Source organism: Crocodylus porosus, unplaced genomic scaffold (assembly GCF_001723895.1).
Source record: "Crocodylus porosus isolate Cpor-Errol unplaced genomic scaffold, CroPor_comp1, whole genome shotgun sequence".
NCBI lineage: Eukaryota > Metazoa > Chordata > Crocodylia > Crocodylidae > Crocodylus > Crocodylus porosus.
In genome coordinates, this window is record NW_017728934.1 from 25,346 (window position 1) to 45,236 (window position 19,891).

At 52.3% G+C, this 19,891-nt stretch overlaps 1 protein-coding gene across 3 annotated transcripts in view; it reads right to left on the minus strand.

Moving 5' to 3' along the window:
• Positions 1-223: 223 nt before the first annotated feature.
• Positions 224-19,891, minus strand: part of TEAD3 (TEA domain transcription factor 3) — a 29,534-nt gene continuing 9,866 nt past the window's right edge. Inside the window, exons 3-14 of one of the 3 annotated variants that reach the window (XM_019546200.1) lie at positions 16,361-16,425; positions 13,426-13,488; positions 13,239-13,301; positions 9,297-9,308; positions 8,634-8,771; positions 8,095-8,138; positions 6,916-6,977; positions 5,432-5,565; positions 4,917-5,090; positions 4,352-4,492; positions 3,731-3,883; positions 224-2,120 (exon numbers count right to left, since the gene is read on the minus strand). In XM_019546200.1, the coding sequence (XP_019401745.1) occupies positions 2,007-2,120; positions 3,731-3,883; positions 4,352-4,492; positions 4,917-5,090; positions 5,432-5,565; positions 6,916-6,977; positions 8,095-8,138; positions 8,634-8,771; positions 9,297-9,308; positions 13,239-13,301; positions 13,426-13,488; positions 16,361-16,425 (1,163 nt within the window). In that variant the 3' untranslated portion in view covers positions 224-2,006. The remainder of the gene's footprint in view (positions 2,121-3,730; positions 3,884-4,351; positions 4,493-4,916; positions 5,091-5,431; positions 5,566-6,915; positions 6,978-8,094; positions 8,139-8,633; positions 8,772-9,296; positions 9,309-13,238; positions 13,302-13,425; positions 13,489-16,360; positions 16,426-19,891) is intronic. The other 2 variants (XM_019546202.1, XM_019546201.1) reach the window with 2 other exon arrangements.

A 19,891-nucleotide genomic window follows, 5' to 3' on the forward strand; every position in this document is an offset into this window, starting at 1 on the left:
AGTACTTTGAGGCACTCGAGTCAAAATGCCACCGGCATCACTCTAGAAGGTGTAGATGGCTCAAACTCCCAGTGACTTCAGTGGGCAGCACTTTTTAAAATTATTTGCATTACAGGTGCTCTTAGAAACCTCAGCTGAGAGCAGGGTCCTACTGCATTAGGTGCTGTACAGAAGCATAAGCACTGGGGCCCACCGTTTTTTTTTTCGGGGTGGGGCGGGGGGGTGTTTCATTTTGTTTTTTTGAGTAAAATCTTTCCAGAATTATCAAACCAAATGGGCTTGATGCACCCAAATCCAACCTGCATCTTTTAGCTGCCGGTTTCATTTGGTTCTGCATCATTTGGCCCTTGGAAATGACTGTACAAATCAGCCTCACTTTGGTTCTGGTCACTTGCACAAGTGTGGGTTGTAAACACTGCAGGTTCAATCCCCATTAAATATGTGTTCGTTCGCTCAAAAAACCATTTCAAGTTCATTTGAAAACTGAATTTAAAAATAGGAGGGGGGGGGAAAGCATTTTCTTCATCTCTCCCCAGTGACCCTTTAAAATATGGATCCTAAATTTTGGGCATACATCACCCAAAAATGCCCCTCAAGTCCTACACAAGCCATATCACCACCTTCCAATTTAACACAGACACAGGACCACATTTCATTTGGCACGCGGTGCTGAGACTCCGCAGACACCAGCGGAGTTGCATGCTTTACATCCTGGGTGGGTCTGGCCAGCAGGGCTCAGGCGAGGTTGCGCGATGTACATCCGCCGTGGCAGGAACCACATGCCATAGTCTATCTTTCCAGACTCTGCCAAAAGGGAATGATCAGGAAAGCAGAGGGTAGGGCAAATGAATACCCCTGCTGAACTGGCCTTCAGACAGAGATCATTTCGTTCTGAGCTTCTCACCTGAAAAGTCAGATACCAAAGCACTTGCTTTGGTTTCCAAGTCCTGGGGATATTTGAGAATTTTCTGGTTCCTCCATCCTTTCCCAGCCCAGAGAGTTTCCTAAGCAGCCTCATTAGTACACAGCCTCCTGGATCTGCCCAAGTGCAGTCTTCAGACTGTTCTCCCCACAGCCTCAGAGATCCCCTTCTTCCAACTGAGCACCTTCTGCTACCTGCTCTGGCCTCCCACACATGGCCATGCAGCTGGGATCCTCTTCTCTGGTGGCTCAATGCCTACCCCTGCTCCTGTTACAACCCTAGCATCTGGGAAACTGCCAGGAAACCCATACCCTCCTGGAATCGCCATTGCAACCATTGCTCCAAGGATGTTTCAATGCCAAACACAGAGCTGGGGGAACCACCACAGTAACCCTTTCCTCTTGCACAGTCATGACTCCTTCCTGTAACTAGCTGAGAGGAATGTGACCCATGGAGACCTGACTTGAGCCTCCAGGGGCTGTCCCAGCTGTGCACACAGCCTGCTGCAAAGTGCTGGGCAAAACCACCTCCCCTGTCCCCTGCCAGTTCCCAAGCAGGCTGTATATTACTGGATAGACGACAAAGCGTTCACTTTCCCAAATGCACCTGCTACTTTCCACCTCATCTGAGCCGACTGGGCCAGGCCAAGCCAGGCCAGGTGCAGGATTACCGGTGTCTGAACATGGAAGAAAAGGGTGCATCAGGGTGGCAGGGAGGGGTTGTCGGTCATTTGACAATGTGCTGCTCTAGTGCTTCAGCCTGGGACAGGCACGGAGGAAATTCAGGCCTTGCCAGTGACAGGGGCCGATGCGCCAATCAGTGGCCAACCCTGTCCCCCCCTTCCTGCTTTGGACAAGGCCCTCGTTTCACTCTATGGTTTCTTTTTCTTCTTTTTTCTTTAAAAAAAATTGTTCCTAAGTAGAAAACATCTGTGATTGCAAGTCAGTCTTTTTGGCTTTTTTTTTTTTTGTTTCGTTTTCAAATGACTTCTCTCGAGGCATCCTGCACGGGCGGCTTCTCTGCACAAGACCCTTTTCACCCCACTCTCGCCTCCCCTCAATGCCCCCGCCCGCCCCAGAGGCCTCTAGTCCTTGACCAACTTGTATACGTGGTGCTGGGCGCCGTGTTCACTGTTGGATACCTCAAACACAAAGGCTATGCAGAGCAAGGTCTCCTGGGTATCCCTGTTCGTAACAACCTGAAGTGGGGAGGAGAAAGAGCTCAGTTAGGAGGGGAAGTCATTCCAGAGAGGCCTTTCTTGTTTGTCAAGGCACAGGTCTGCCATGTGGGTGATCTCTCTTTACAGGTGTGTACACACATGCATGGACTGAGACTGCTGGCTCCCCCCCTCTATACCTACTTTCGCCACAGACACCTGAGCTGCTTGAACCTTGAAACTGGAAATGTTCAACAATTGTTTTCATCCAGAAATGGAAGAAAAACAAAAATGCTCTCAAAAAAATCCAAAGTGACATTTCTTCTTTTGGGAGAAAAATTAAGAATTGGATTTCAACAGGGGTTTGGGGTTTTTTGATTTTTCACAGGCTTTTCCATTATGTTTAGCATTTTCACATTATGCAGCATTATTCCTGAGCGGTCATGAAATAATACAATTATCAAGTTAAATGCAACACTGGTAACGAAAGGCTATGAAATAAATAATGGACAAATAAAACCTGAAAAATCCAAGTAAAAGACATGCTTACGTGAACATTTTTACTTGGAAAAGGTCTGAAAATTTTCTGAAGTGAAATGTTGTTATTTTCTAAACAAGATTTTGTTATGTTAATTTTCTGCCAAAAAATCCATAAAAAGAAGCCAATAAGGATTTGTAAAAATTTCATCTGAATGGTATTTTCTAGACTGAAAACTCTTTCAAACAAGATTTTTTTCACCCAGATCTAATGAAAAATTGCATCATTCTATCTTGGCAGCATTTAATACTCACTTTTCAACGATGGAAATAACTATATCGTGGGCAGGGCAGGCAAGTGACTTATACCATGTGCATATAAGTATACATGTACATGTACATTCATTGTTAAATGGCTGTGCAAGAATTGTGTAAACTAGGGGTGGCCAACATGCAGCATATATGCCACAAGTGGCACTGGCAGCCTCTGTAAGTGGCATGGGGCGAATCAGACAGGGAGCAGAAAGCAGAGCAGCAGGTCAGGGTAACACTCAGGGAGGGTGCAGGGCATACCCTGTGGCACACCTGCCAAAAAGGTTGGCCCTCACTGATGTGGACATGCATACAGAAGTCTATTCTACAGATTACATTAGGCACATGAATGCACTCTAGGAATTAAAGAGTGTATGAATTAAAGGGGATTTAAGAAAACCAAGAAACAAACCTTCCCTGAGTATCATTGTGATATTGTGACTTTTCTAAAATAGACCACCCTGTGCCAAGATTTGGTATATAGAAATTCTAGGTCAATTGACTTGGTCTTTGGTGAAATCGGGAAGTGGATTTGAAAAGTTAGGGTATGTGCTTTCAAAATGATTAGCAACTGCAGGCAACCTACTTCAGCCACCTTAGGGACTTGCATCTCAGGGGTGGGGCAGCACTGTTGGCATCTTAGGGAGCACAACCAGAATCACCAACGACTTTGGAGCGTTTGGTTTGTAAGGAGGAGCCAGTGTTGACCTTAACCACAAAGAGACTTACACCCACACACAAAAAAGGGCGATTATTTGATGGGGTATCATCAGTAATCGTGCACTGCTTACAGAACTGCTCAATGCTGTGCTGGGGAGCAGAAGAAGAGGATGGAAGCCAAAAGTGGGAAGCAAGAGCTGTACCTGCAGGATGGTGAAATTCTCCAGGACGCTGTTCATCATGTACTTCTCCGGGAGGTGCTTGAGTTTGTGGATAAAGTTGATCATGTATTCACACATGGGCGAACGATGGATTCGATATACAAACCGGCCGTTCTCCAGCCGCGCGTACTCTGTCTGCAAGAGAACGGAGTCAGGGGCTCGGTGTTACCTTATCGTTACCACCCAGCTACCAGCAGAAAACGAGAGGAGGACTAAGGGGAAGGGCAGACAGGAGTGAGGGCACTACGGTTGAGGAAGCAATGACACAGAAAACTGCTGTAAAAGTCCTAAGGGACTCTAGGGCAGTTCCAGGAGAAGGCTGACCTTTGTTAGTTCATACACTCGATACACCCTTAAGAAACTAGCTCATCTCTCCCAGCATCCATCCAATGAACTCAAGTCATTTGTGCCTTTAGGCTGTAAGCTCTTTGGAGCAGGGACTCATAGTATCTGTCAGGTCTTACTTGTTGCACAGCACCCTGCCTACCTAAGGTAAAGAAGCCCACAAGCCAAGAACAGAACCCAAAGATGCCCAACCCCCTATCTCCCACTCCAATTCCCACACAATCATCCCTCTTTTCATACCAAGCGTGCAGGACTCACCTCCACCTTCTCAACGACTTGCTTCCCGAAGGAGCACACTTTGGTGGAGACAGTGATGGTCATGTTTTCTGCACTGCTGTACTGGCTGCTCACGCCATAGAAAGTCCCAGGGCCATCTTGGATAGTGCTGTTCAGATCGGCCTGCAGTAAGGGCGGAGGGAAGGAGTTGTTTGTTATTAGACACTGAGCCAAGTTTCGGCTGGGTGTGGCAAGGAGATGTTAGGGATAGGCACCTGGAGGTCAAAACGTTGACTTATACATGCAGGATCTTATATGGAGCCCAAGGGTTGACAGTCTGCCACAGGCATGTTACCCTCTACTGAGATACAGCTGTGTTTTAGGGGAAAGGCAACCACCGCTTCAGTGTGCAGCGAGAGCCCAGAGAAGGGCAGGACAGTAAACGGAAAGTGTCACAGGCACACAGTGGGGCAGGGGCGAACTCAGGAGACGGGATGTTGCCCCTGCTGGAATTTGGCCAGGACCTTAGGACCAAACACAACTGGGTCTGGTACAAAGAGTGACCAGATCAACAGCCAAGCAGGGCCACAAGCAGCATGGCTCTTACCCAGAACTTGACGAGGAAGAAGGAGTTCTGCGGTCCCCTCTCGTAGAGCTCCTTGAGGCCTCCTTTCTTCTCGGGGAACTTGTCATAGATCTGGCGGATGTCCACAGCCTCCAGCAGGGGATCGCTGTATGAGGGGTTCGTCTGCCCGATGTGCACAAAGAGGTGTTTGCTGTACTGTAGGGGAAGCAGGGAGCATCAGTGACACGGGAACAGGCCACCCAGGGCTGAGTCACTACAACACACGGCAGAGCTACATGCACCTTAGTGACACTGTTGGAGTCCTTCTGACATCCACCCGTCTGTGAAGGAAAGAGTTGTAGGGAAGGCAGCCTTCACTCCCCCCTCCCCAGAGTGCGCTGGGGCTCATGGGTGCAATCTCTACATGGCCCCACAACCATCCCTTGACTGACACGGGGGTCTCAAGAGCACGGGGTGGGGAAGAGCGCATGTTCTGGCCTCTGGGACCCTTGCCTGACCACTGATCAGACAAACCCTCTGCGCCCCAGGACTGTTACCGTTTCAGCATCTCGCGGCACCTCCATGAACGCGGAGTACTCAAGGAGCCGCAGCTTAGCCGAGGCAATGGTGCGGTCCTGCCAGACTGGCACGGCCGAGGCAGTTGGCGGGAGAGGAGCCAGGGGCTCGTAACCTAGAAGAGAGGAAGAGGGGGCACCCGGTGAGCTGCGGGTAACCCATCACACCAACCCCTGCGCACTGCAGCTCAGGGATATCTTCCACTCCCTGTATCCTGGGCATGGTGCCCTGTCAGGTCTAGTCCCCTCAGCCAGCACCCAGGTACTTTCTAGTCTGGCCATGGCACTCGGATGCAGTGGGGCTGGCCCATCCCCCTGGGGAGCTTGTTCCACTGCCTGGAGGCAATCACAGACCCATGGTTTAGCTGCTGGACAGGGATGTAGAGCTTGGCTGTGTTTGCACTACCAAGAAAAATCCTGTGGCATATCAATCCCTGCCTGACCCTACACAAGCTGACCCACCACCCCACCCTGGTGCCAGCTCCTTTGGGCATGCGAGAGCCAAGTCATTCAGATCAAATTCTAAATGACTTCAACAGCTGGAGGAAAAAACAGCTGCCTAGAGCAGCAACCTTTACTCTCCCTTGCCCTTTTTCCCAGGCAGGGCCTGGCTGTTTTGTAATGACCAGAGCCTGACCCAGTGGGGCCTTCTTGCTCCTGAGGGAGGGGTCTTGGTGCCTGGGCAGCATACACAATTGTTCTCTCTCTGTCTAACAGTGCCTCGCGTTGTGGCTAAGAGCCCTGCTGGGATCAGTCTTGCCTGGCTCGTCTCTTACGCTCCTTAAGTGGCAAGTGGTGATGGTAAGGGGCTGTCCTGAGCTTCTTGCTCTATGTCCTGGATATGGGCACGGTGCTAAAAATTCGTAGCTCCAAGATCGTGAGCTTCTACTGTGTGAGGCTAAAGAACAGACGCCACTGGCTGGAAGTAGTGAGACACATGCCTCTATCATGGTCTGGCCACTAGGGAGGGATGAAGAGCCACACTGTTAGCAAGGGTTATGTTTGCAAAGGCTGCCGAGCCAGTGGCCAAGCTAGGAAGGAGGCAGCTTGATTCTGGGCATGCTGCATGGTGAGGTTTTGCTGACACACACAGAGAACTGAACAGAGCAGGCTTCGGCCCTGGGATCAGCTGGAGGTGGTGCCCCAGATTTCAGGGCCAGCATGAAGAGGAGCCTGCTGGGACTGGCAGTCAGGCGGCATCCCAGAAAGACAGAGGAACCCTGCCTGCCTGGTGGAGAGGGTGATGGAAAGGGAAGGGAAAAAAGAAAGCCCCCTTTAAGTTAGCACTACAGTCTCCATAGCAAAGATCAACACATTTGTGCCAGTGAACACACGTATGGGTCGTGGATGGGAGCAGGAGCAGGGGTAGGGGAGCCAAGGACAGGGTAATGAAGCAAACTAGTACTGCCTCCAAGAGGCAAACGTACTGGCTGAGACCTGGCCACCAGGTGAAAGCAGACACTTACTGGCTAGTGATGGAGGCATGGGTGACTGGATGGGGTAGGCTGGTTGTGCAAACGGTTTAATGCTGGAAAACAAAGTGCATTGTTAGGCAAGTTAAGAAAACCCTCTTTTATAAAACATCCTCTCCTCATTTCCCACCCACCTCCCAGCTAGGGACTGACAGGCACTTCCTGGACTATTAAGATAAGAATAACTATAATGTGCACATACAAACGCATGGAACAGCTGTTTGCTCTCCTCTTCCTGCATCTGCCACCCCAGTCATCCCTTCCCTAACTAAAGGGACCATCTGTGCCCCTTCCAGCAGCCAAGCACTGTCAGACACATGCCAAAGCACACTCCCTCCCCACCCCACCCCCTGACGCTTAGGAGAATGGATGTCCAGCCCATCTCCAGGCCTGATGCTCTCTGGACACACAAGAATTTGCTGAATGTCATGGCACTCTGCCTGCTAGGGTATGACCAGTATCCAGGGCTGGTCAGACACCGAGTTTGCTCACATCAGTCATGCTAGCAGTGAGAAGCGTACATTTCCTTGGGAGCTGCAGAGCTCAAGGGTTGCTCAGATGGGCCTAAGATGTCCAAGAAGATGCTGGCTGGGGTCAGGCCGAATCAGGCTCTGGGCCCAGAGCTAGCACCAAGCATAGGGGAAGACAATGGAAACTAGGTGGGAATCTTGCACTACTGCATTTTCCTCCATTCCCTGCCAAGGCTGTAGCACTGATATGCAAACTGCTGGCTTGCTAAGCACCTTCAGCCTCATCACGCCAGCCTCGCACCCAGAAATACAGCAGTTCCATCTCCATCCCGACACAGGAGAGCCAGGCAAACATCCCCAACATCCTACCACAGAGAGGCCTGCCCAGTTTCCATGGTGCTCTTCATTAATTTTGGCAAGCAGGTTCCTGGGAGCATACTGCATGCAACAGATGCTCTCTACACACCGCTCCTGTGCAAGATGCCCCCCACAAGGCTGACTCAGGAGGGGACTGATGGGGCTGAGCACAGCACTTGGGAAGTCTGATAGAGTTCCTGCTCTAATCACTGCACCAAGCTGCTTCCCCTCTACCACCCTGAGCATTTCTAACTGAAATCGCATGGGGAAGAATCACAGGTGAGAGTAAAGAGTCCTCCCGTTGTGTGTATGGCACAGTTGCTCCTTGCTATGTCTCAATACTCACTCCTGAGAGGGTCCAGGCTGTCCTGGGATAGGCCCACTCCAAAACTGGGAAAACAAAAGCACATAAAGAACCACAGTTAGGCACTTCATTAGCAAAACAGCTCAAGGACGTGGGCATGTTTGGTTTCATCCTCTCACTGTCAGCTCAGCAAATACGTTGAGGGGCTTTAAGGTTGAAAAGCAAGTCCACAGCCAGCCTGGACCATATGCCTCATGCTGGGAGCCCTGTTATGACAGTCTCAAAAGCAGCTGCTGAGAGCACCATGTAGACCAAGCTCCATCAGCCCTTTCGCCTTACAGAGCCTGCTGCTGGGAGAGGCTGGAACTGGGCTGAGCTGCCATTCTCCTGGACCATCCCCTACAGCACCTCCTGTGGGGAGAGTCTAGGACTGAGTAGTTTTGATCTCCCTCCTCTGCTGCTCTCTGCCCTCAGATTCTGCCGCAGAGCCTGCTGCTTGTGGTATGCCTCACCGGGCTGGGAATATAAAGGATCCCCTCTTCTAAGCAGGGCCTTCACCCTCAAAGAGGAGAGTGCCTTACCCTGGGGGCAGCAGAGAAGACAGCCTGAGGAAGAGGAGGAGGGGGACTGAGTTTGTTCTGCAGGACGCTGGCTGATACGATCTGTGCAGATGACATGGAGGCCATACTCTGCAGGGCTTTGTCCTTTGAGACCTGGTCCTGTGGGAAGGGAGACAGAACAGAGTGGTTACCCATCCAGGCAGGACAGGGGGACTGACACAAACACACACACACTGCTTTAACCCCCTTCATCCTGAGAGCCCAACCCTCCTTACACACTAGAGCTACATGTACCCAATGGGTTGCCTTCAGCAATTTCTGGGATGAAACATGGCACCCATTTAAGTGCTGCTACGCACTGTTAGGTGACAGCTCAGGACTGGAAGTATCAAAGAATAATGCAACACGTCAGGGGGAACTCAGGAGCAGGAATGCAAACCGCAGTGCTAGGATCTGCCCAGGCCAATATGTCGATTTTTGCAAAGGGATCATTAGCACAACGTATCTGTAAGACAGTTCCTTTAACAGCACTGTGCTGGGGCACTGGGTCGGGGCCGGACTCAGAAGAAGCACATCTGACTGATGTGACATGTTCTACCTCGGCTGTCTCCTGTCCAGGAGAGAGGGGGAAGGGGTAGAGGGGAAAATGAAAGAAAGTAAAGTGCAAACTCAAATTCCACTTACCAAGTTCATGGCCTGTGGGCAAAAGAAAGGAAACGAGACAGTTAGTGTGTTTACGATGATCTCAGAGCAGAGACGTTTGCATCACTTACAGTAGCTAGTAACAAAGTGACCCTTCACATTCAAAGGAACATGGGCTGGCCTTTGGAAGCAAGCCATATCCTAGCCTGGCTGCTGTCTGTCCCCCTGTCATGACGATGTTGGGGCACAGGAACAGAGATGGCGGTGGGGGGGGGGAATGCGTGGGCTGCCTGTGGCACCTAGTTAGGCTCTGCTGGGAAGTGCAAATAATACAACTGCTCCTTCATACCACCCGAGCAGCCTGCACTCGGATGCAAATCCATGGAGTGACTGTGAGACCGGGACTACTTGGGTACAAAGCAGTCTTGCATGAATCGCACGTGCAAAGTGGGTACCAGCAGCAGGGCTGCGGGCTCTTTGGTGGCATGTGCCCAAGGAGGTGAGTGGCGAGGCGTGTGGGACTACGTGTGAGCAGAAGGGGTGCACGTTCGGTTGTGCGTGTGGAGAAGGGTGTCTGTGTAAGGAAGTGCGCCTTGGCTATTTAAGCCAGGTCAGATTTCTCCGCTCCGAAGCTGTCACTCAGGTGCTGATGTAGGCTGTTACATCGTCCTTGTGTTTAGTAGAGCAGATCCTTTCCCAATTGCCATCTCTCAGAGGAGAAAGTAGCATTCAAACACCCTGTGCCAGGGGAGCTGGGCAAGCCTGCTAGGTGGGAGTGGACTGGAACCGAGGCATCCGTGTGGACCTCCATGGGACCCCTTGGCATGGCTCTCCCCTGACACTGCATGGGCCACACTGTCACGAGGGTTCGGTTTCTACTGAGACCACCTAAGCCAAGGGGCTGGATCTGCAGGAGGGGCTTGGCACAGTGGGGACAAAGCACTGGCTTGGGGCTGGTGCACTTGCAAGTGGTGACTCCTTAAAGGAACAGGGTCTCCATGGAGCTAATATTATTTGGGCTGCAGGGCAGGAACAGAGGCTCTTACACTCTTTCCCAGCACATCTGTGATCAGTTGAGCGTGTGCATATGCTACCTATGATTGCTCTGCTATCAACTGCCACATCCACATCATCTTGCCCTCAGTCTTGAGTGTCACAAGAGCTACAACCACCTATGCATCCCCAGATGACTTGGGGCAAAAACACACTCCAGTTCAAAAAGGAACAAATGTGCAGTTACACATCCCTGATAAAGGCAGGTAAAAAGGAAAAAAATGGATAGCATTTCTGCAAAGAGCTGTGGGTGCCAATTTGAAGAGCCACTTGTGGCTTAGGAGCCCTGGCCTGAGCATCACTGGCTTAGCTCTTGAAGGACTGGTTCGTTGGCATGTTTTGATTAGATTTTATGAGCACCCAGGGGCTGAGCTGAATGCATTTTAAAAATCAACATTACATAGCCACATGCATGGGGAATACAGGAGCCCACACAAGAACTACTGAGAACTAAGAGATGGTTGAACTTGGCTGTGTTAAGAAGGGCTCACAAAAAAGGAGTTTCAGGTGTTAAACAAGCCAGTCCTGCTCACGTTTTTGGAAGCGCTTTCGAGTATTTCAGAGCAGATGGGGCTGCATAAGTTCAGCCACCATTGGCATGTCTCTCAGGCCCTGTCTGTGCTCCCTCAGGTTTGATGGGAGAAGCACGCAGGGAGCTCTTACAGGGGAGAGGCAGATGACAGTGGCAAAAATGTTCTTTTGCTGGTGTACCTCAAACCAGTTTCCCAGTGAACTACACTTCAACCACCAAGAGGACCGGCAATTGTATCTACACTAGGATTTTTGCTGACCTACGTCTAGTAGGGGTATGATTTCTCTTGTGTCAGCAAAACCGTTAAGTGTAAACGAAGCCCTCCTAGAAGTTACTGGGACAAAGAAGTTACTGTTCTTATGGAACAGACTGACAAAATCCAGAGGGTTTTACTCCCAAATCCTACGTGAAGCGACTCCCAAGCCCTATGCCATGTGAAAGGAAGCCAGATCCTCTCTTCAGGCATTTTGGGATCATTCTACAGAGCAGCGCTCTTCAACCTTCGCTGGCCTGTGAAGAAAAATACTAAGTAACATGCTATGGGCAACATCAGATTGAGCCCTCTCTGCCCGCCTGGAGCAGGACATCTGTGAAAAGCCAAAATTTCCTGGGGCCACCAGCAACATCAGCTTTGGGGACAACAGGTCACCCTCAAGCCACGGATTGGAAACAACTGCTACACCATCTACTGCAGGGATGGCATTCTCCTTTCTGCGGGGTCTCGTCCAGTGGGGTTGGGGGGGTCCAGGGGTTTGGAAGAGACCATGCGCTGAAGCATCGACACACATGTATGGACTGGCAGAGACGTTCCAGTCACTTAAGAGGGGGCACATACATGGTGTGTGCTAGTCCCAATTGATGACTTGCTGCTGTGAGGTCCCATCTGTTTGATACCTCCACCCTGCAGTCTCTCATGTGCATAAGCTCACAGGAACAGAGTCTTGTCACTGGGTGTGCGTGTGTGCACGCAATGCTTAGGGGCCAATCCCTGACTAGGGTGTGCAGGCATTGCCACGATCCAGACTGAACACAGGGAGGAGTTTCAGGTCAGAGGAGTTTCAAAATCCCTCCCCGCACCCTGCCCTGTGACGCACCCGCCTCCCACAGGTGCCTGTCACCGGCACTGCGATTGATGATGCAAAGGATGTACAGTGGAAACGGTTACCAAAAGGTTAGTCAACCTCCAGTTAGAAAGAAGGGGAAAGGAGAGAAAGAAAAGCCAACCAGAGGAGAGACAACATTCCAGCTTCATCTCCATTAGGCTCCCTTGGTTCCTGGGCCTCTGGCCTGATCCCTCAACTACCAGGATCAGCCAAAGCAGGGTGTGTGCACCCCTCTACACTACCTAGTACATCCCACCACATGGGCTTTGCAGCTTAAACATCTCCCCATACAGGCTGAGAGAATATCACATGCTCACCCCACAGAGAGAGTGTGCTTCTCCCCAGCACAGGCACAGGTGTCATCACTCCAGAGGTCCGCATATGGATTGGGGTAGGGGCTGCATCATGCAGGCCCCACAGCTTGAGTATCCCTGTCCCTGCTGGGTTAGTTATACACGTGGGCCACAGAAGCCCAGCATGGCTATGGCTACCAGCCTGCAAGTCTCTCAGCATCCTGGGAGGCACCTCTGCTCTGCGCTTGTTCCCCAAACCAAAGCTTGAATTCAGAGGAGTGGAAACTCTTAGCCTAAGGAGGTTGTTACAAGGGGGAAGGTGCCTGGCTCTGCATTCCCATTCCAGTCCCACCCTGGCCCAGGCTGCAGGTATCCTGTTTCAGCTGGGAATGCGCTACACCTTCCCGGCCCTGTAGCCCAGGGCTACCATAAAGCCCCCCAAGATTAGGTGAGCTCCAGTTGACGTTGCTCCCTCACAATCCCCTTCCCACAGAAGCTGCGGTGCATCTCTGCACCTCACGGAGGCCTTAGAAGCGTGATGCCTTCGCGCCGTGCATAAGCTCGTGGGCAGAAGGGAAGCCTGAGACTGCGTTCCTATGTTCCTCCTACCTAAGAGGTCTCTGGCCAGCAGCTGGCACCTACAACCCTACGCTCCCTCCCTCCAAGCAAGCATATCACGAAGGAGGCACAGTATTTACCACCTGGTGGCTGGCTCAGAGGACCCTCTTCCGAGGTTCTCCAATGACACCCCCATCTGGCACTGACAGCCTCCTAGCCAGACCCTTTCCAGTTGTGGCATCCTGTCATGGTCTTCTCCAGCCATCCTCCAAGGGCACCTTCCACCTTCCCCCAGGTGGCCACTGAAAAGCATCTGGTTCCAGGAACAAAGGGAGAGGGGAAAGACATATAAAGGAAAGAAAGCAGCACACCACAGAGCTGAGTATGTTAGTTGTCAGCACAGCCAGGCAGGGCGTGGTGGGGGGAGAAGCTGGGGAGCGCGTACCTTCAGCTTGGACTGAATCTCGCGAGATTTCCGTCTGGCTAGAACCTGCAAGTGGCTAGAGACCTGCAGAAAGAAAGCAGAAGGAGAGGGAAAACAGCAGAGCCGTCAACCAGAGGAAAGGAGAGGAAGGAGAGGGGGCTGCCCATGCTCATACGCCACGAACCCATGGGCAGAGTCTCCAACGTACCTTGATGCCAACCTGGTACTCCCGCACCTTCTTCCGAGCTAGAACCTGTATATGGCTGGACACCTAGAGCCCGCCAAGCCATTCAAAAAGGAAAACACAAAGAGAATGAAGACATGATCCCACACCGCATCAAGCGCTTGAGATGCATGGGGCCGGTGCGGAAAGCAGCGGAGGCTCCTGAGCTGCACGACGTTCCTGAAAGCTAGAATTCCTCCAATGGAAAGTGAGCAACACTGGCTGTGGATATGGGGCCGGATTTTCAGCAGGGCAAATCAAGCTTGTCCATCAAGTCAAACACAGTTATGCTGTTTGATACCAGCTAAGGTCATTGCTCAGAGCATGGGCCAATGCCCTGTAACCATCCTACACACACTGCTGCATTTCTGTCCCCCAAGCGTCATTCTCTGCAACTCCGCAATGAATGGCATTGTGGGCTCCAAGTGCATTCTCTCTCAGCAGTTTCTTGGCAAACAAAGAGAGATGGTTTGTAACAGCCAGCCCTGCAAAGTCAGCCTGGCCTTTTCACTTCTTGGCCATCACCATTAGTGTAAGGGAAACTCTGAAAGGCAAATTCTGCCTTTAAAAACTCACGTGGGCCAGCCCTGTGGGGTTCTGCATGGCAGCACCCGGTCCTGCAGCTGCGGCATGGCTAACTATCCCAGGGAAGATGCAGGAGTTAGAACGGATTCCAACTTGCCCCCTCCCAGTTTCATATAGCAAGAGGCACGTTTCTAAATCCAGCTGGGGTGAAAGGCTGCGTAGGAAGGTGTTGCTGTTTTTCATGCTGATTCGCTTGCTAGTCACAACCTTTCAGCTGCTACTTCACTGACATGGTCAGACATTTCTGAGCAAGATCCAAAAGTTTGCTTTGCTCCTGGTTCAAAGTCTCCACTGAGAGCAGGACTGAAGGCTGCCTGGCACATAACCAGGTTCTCCCATGCCACTCTTCCATTGGAGAAGCGCTTGCCCTAACGCCCCTCCCTAGGAAAATCCAGTGGGGATCTTTAACACAGAGGAAAGTTTCCACTACAGGTTGTCCACTGGCCAGAGTTAGAAAAAGGCAATGTGGGTTTTGGTCTGTCTACCACACACCTCAGCAACAAGACACCTTAGTCCATCGATCATCTTAGTCCATCTATTCAAGGCATTCATTTGGGCCTTTCTCCACAACAGCAATCACTGATGGATGATATCCATCCAACAACCCTGTGTGACTTCCCAAGACCTCAACCACACTTCATATCTGGGGAACTGAGACAGGACCCATCAAGTGCCCTGCCCAGCATCACACAGGAAGTCTTCCTCTAAGCTGGGACCTGAACCCACATCTCCCAGTCGATTAGATCACCCTTTCTACCATGATATGGACCAGCCACTGTGATGGCTCCTCTCTCCAGCAAGCTGCCTGCTGTGATGGAACAAGCCAGGCTATAGCAAAGGGTGTGTAGAGGTCAGATCCCCCACACTCTCTCCCACAAGAAATGTCACCTCTTTCTTTGCCAGGAACCCAGCTGTGTCACAGTACCCTCTGCGCTAACACCATCAATGAGGTCTCTCCACTGACCAATGACAACCAGGGAGGTCTCAAGCCTGGGCAGAACGGGACGGTTACTGGCCATGAGACGCTTGTATATAAAAGGCACAGTCCTGGATAGCAGACCCATGTTCCCTTGGTTCCACAAGCCAGGCACAGCCTGTATAGTCTCAAAGGGTAGGCAGTAGGTTTGGCTCTCTGCAGGCTGATTTTCAGCAGTGCCAGTCACCTACCTGGCACACTCACCCAATATAACAAATGAGGATGTGGCGGGGAAGCACCAAGTTAGCTGGAAGGAGAGGATGAGAAGCTTCATGACAAATCCTGGAGGTCCTCACTATAGCCTAACCAAACCCATGACCTTCTGTGGGGAACATGGGGAGAGCTTGCCAGTGGGACGGGCTCCTAGGACACCGACATAACAGTACCCGAGACATCAGACCCTCCTACCCTACCGCAGTAAGAAGAATAGAAAGAGATGGACTCTAGGCTGGCACCTAGAAGAGAGGAGCAAACACCCCAGGAGAGGCCAATTTGCATAGTTCAGATCTAGTCTACAGTCTGGAGATTATTGGGTTTAGGACCAGAGGCCTTTAAAAGCAACAGGGCTGGGTGCAACCAGGGTATGTCAGGAACTCCTGGTATCAAAATGGCTTTGGAAGGTTCTGGGAACATTCCCCATGCCCTTCAGTGATTTCCATTGTCATGCCCGTCTCTACTCTTCAGGTTTCCAGGCAGAAGACTGCTCTCAGAGTACGGCTGGCCCCACAGAGCACCTGGTAGGCAGCACTGCCCTGGGGGAGATGTCCAGGCAGCTGCTCAGGCAGCTGGAGCAGGGCTGGGATAAGCAGGGTCACTGAGAGAGGCTGACCTAAACTGAACCCTACGGTCCAGGTACTCTGAGGATCACTTTTCACTGATTATCCAGCCAGCTGGGCATTCAGAGGAGGGGACAAGGACCCAGTGTCAAGTCTTATGAATGCAGGGGATCAAAAGTTCTTCATAAGCAACGGCATGAGAGTCTCATCCATCATTAACATACCTTTTCCTGAAACAGCAGCTCCCCAGCCAAGGGTCCCAAAACTTTAAGCACAGTAAGCCAGCTACACCATCCAACCGTGAAGCATCTCAGCCTTATCCCCCCAGCATCCAACAGATGGGAAAACACAAGCCACATGGCAAAGTAGTGGCATGGCCAGAAACAGGAGCCAGGTATCCTGACTCTGTTTGGGCTTTCCTTGCTAGCCCCGTTTCCTCCTAAGTTTTGATGCTAAGCTCAGTGAAATGAACCAGGCGCCCAGTGATTACAACAGGCTGTGGACCGGTCCCTCCAGGACTGTGCTTTCCCACAAGTCTCTCACTCAGACCCATTCTTTAAATGAAACAAAATGCTTTTCTCACCTGTTTCCTTGTCCGTGTTTTCCCTGTCCGCAACTTGATGTATCTTGCTATCAATTCATTACGACCTAAAGCAAAGGAAAGAGTAAGTACGAGGCACGATGCAGGAGCAACATGTCCCTTGTCTGCCCTGCATCACCCAGACATTTCCCTTCCCTTTTCACGGTGGGGTCTACCTCAGCCTATCCCCAGTATCTCCAGCCCAGCCCAGCCCAACCCAGAATCCCTCTCGGACAGGCCCTGTCAAGTGACAAGGCTTTGCCAGAAGGTGGCACTGTCATGACAGCTGTTAAGGCAAGATGGGCAAGGTGGATGTAGAAGGCCAAGAGGTCACAGTATTTGTGAGCAGAGGGGTGGGCAGGATGCCTTAGGACTCCAAAGTGATCACAAGAGAGGGGACAGAGGTCATCTTACCACCCACAGGGTGCTCAGGTGGCCGTGATACAGAATAGGGGCGGCTTGTACCGATGAGATGGCAGGGCCCAGCAGGCACGAGATCGCCTAGAACAAGGGTCGACAAAGTCTGGCCTGTGGTGGACTCCATTTCCCAGCAACCCCTGCCCATGTCGCTGGGGCCAGTTTCCATGGAGACCCCAGCAGCAGTGAGGCAGTGAGTGCGGCCAGGGTTTCCATGGAGACCAGCCCCAGCAGTGCCAGCGGGGTGTACAGCTGGGTGGGGAACTGTGGGGCTGGGATCTCGCATTGGTGACAGTGTGCTCCGGAGCCGGGGCACAGCTGCGATCTGCTGCTCACATGCCCCGGATCGCAGCTCTGCCCCGGCTTCGGACCACGCTGTCACCATCGCAAGATCCCAGCCCCGGTTGCGGAGCAGCTCCCTGCCCTGCCATGTACCCTGCCAGTGCTGCTGGGGCTGGTCTCCATAGAAACCCTGGCCCCCATGGCACTGCCGCTCCATGGAAACCAGCCGCAGCGACATGGGCAGGGGCTGCCGGGAAATGAAGTCTGGCTGCTGGTTGAAGCTGCCATTTTGCCCACCTCTGCCCTAGAAACATCCTCTCATCATGTCACTGAAGGCAGGGCTCCTTCCCTCTCACCCTCGCTGGAAGATGGCAATGCCAAGGACAGCCAGGGCACTATGCACAGCTAGTTCGCAGCTCCCACTCCACCAGGAGCCTGGTCTGCTGGGATGATTGCTCTTGAAGGGCCCTGGGGAGGGTGCTGTCAAGGGCCATCTTTAGAGACTGCACCAGGAAGCCCTAGAGCCCATGGAGCAGGACTTGGGGGTCAGCCCCCAGCACCCCAAAAACACTACCGACTATCCCCCTGCCCCTCTGTCCGTCCCCTTCAATTCCCTGGTGCCCAGCAAGCGCTTGCAGACACGCTGGCCTTTTAAACAGCATTTCCCAGCGTCCTCAGCCTAATTTGAAGCAGGACTGCTTTTGCTCCACATTTTACAGGCCAGCTGTGGCCAATCTAAATTCAAACGTCAGAGCAGCTGGGAGCTTTCTTCTCCCCTCGTCCCCCCCACCCCAAACACGGGGGCGGGGAAGCACGCCAGATTTATTTTAATGGACCAGATGGTGGTGGCTGGAACGAGTCGAAATGCCCTTGGAGCTAGTTTAAGATTTAAAAAAAAAAAACTAAAAAAGCCAAGCAACTGTTGTAGCAGCGCCCAACGCCCCGTGCCTTCCGGGGGTAGTGGGAGGGGACTCTCCGGACAGGCCTTGAGCTGTAAGGAAAGATGCGCAAGCCCCTTCACCCCCTCCTCACGCCCCCGCCAGCCGCTTGTCAAAAGACAGTGCCAGGTGCTGCATGGGGTCAGCTGTGTCTCACGCCTCGCGGGGAGGGGAAGGGGAGGCGTGTGCCACAGGCGAGAGTAACAATGCTCCCAGTGACAGGGAGCGGGCTCCCTTTGTACTGGAGCCCTTAGAGAAGAGGTGGAGCAGACCCTCCCCTGAACCCTGTGCCCCCAAAGACCCCAGACCCCTCTCGACTGGGGACGCGAGCGGTCCCTCCCACCTGCGGAAGGCTGCTGCGCTCCCGTCAGAGGGACGGCGTAGGTCCCCTTCGCTGTAGCGGGTGGGGTGTTAACATTAACCAGCCCTCGCAGGCCCTGTGAGAGAAGCCATTTTACAAATGGGGAGACAGGCAACTGAGAGGGGAAGTGACTCACCCAAGGTCACTCGGCAAGTCTGTGGCAGAGCTGGGAGGAGAGCTGGTGCCCTTCCCGCTCTGCCGTGCTTCCACACGCCGATGCACGCTCACTTTGAGTTGCTGGGCCTGCCAACCTCTTGGCACCAGTGCTCATCTTTACTCTGAACTGAAGCCAGCTTCCTATAGCGGAAAGCTGGACTGCAACCCTGTAGAAGGCAGCTGCAGCTGACCCCGTGCCCTGCTGCAGTGGTGCTAGTCACAGAAAATGAGGGTTGGAAGGGACCTCAGGACATCACACCTAGTCCAATCCCTGCTCAAAGCAGCACCACCTCCGACTAGATCATGCCAAAGCATTGTCCAGCCGGGTCTTAAAAACCTCCAAGGATAGAGTCCACAAGCTCTCCGGGGAGCCTGTCCCAGCGTTTTACTGCCCTCCTAGTGAGAAAATTCTTCCTAATATCCAACCTAAACTTCCCTTGCTGCAACTTGAGCCCATTGCTCCTTGTTGTGTCATCTGCCACCTCTGAGGACAGTCCAGCCCCATCTTCTTTTGAACCCCACTTCAGGTAGTTGAACGCTGCTATTAAATCCCCTCTCAGCCTCCTCTTCTTTAGACTAAATAAGCCCAGTTCCCTCAGCCTCTCCTAAGTCATGTGCCCCAGTCCCCTCACCATTTCTGTTGCCCTCCGCTGGACTCTCTCCAATTTGTCCACATCCTTTCTGTAGTGGTGGGGCGGACAAAACTGGACAAGGACTCCAGATGTGGCCTCACCGGTGCTGAATAGAGGGGAATAATCACTTCCCTTGCCCTGCTGGCAACACTCCTACCAGTGCCCGCAGGATGCTGTTAGCCTTCTTTGCAACAAGAGCAAATCAAGAGAACGACATACTGTACGACTCATCCCTGGGGGCCCCACCTGCAGCGTGCCATGGCCTAGCGAGGGCTGCCTGGGCTTCCACAGCGCTCTGAGGTAGGGAGGGGAGACTTGACCTTGGCCAGTCCTCACTCCTACTGTATTTATTAGCTATCACATCAGGACCCAACAGAAGCCTGGAGATGCTTTCTGAGGCTGCCCCTTCAATGCTGAGCACACTGACATCTTAAGACGCACTTCATCAGCTGCTTCTCCAAATCAAACCGCACATTAACCTCCTTTGACTGCAGCCATTTCGAATCAGGGACCAACTGCTAATGATCTGGGATCGTGCCTGCCACTCCTGGTACATATGTAGGAGCCGAGGTCTTCCCTTGAACTCTCCCCTTTGGGTATCTCCAGGTCTGAGCACCCTGGATACCATTTCTCTCTGGTCCCTGCACTGTTCTACTCATGAATCCTTGAAGCCATACAGTCGTCCTTAGGGCCCGGCACTAGCTGTACCCTGGAAGAGGTATCATTTAAGTACATGGCGGGCGCCCAC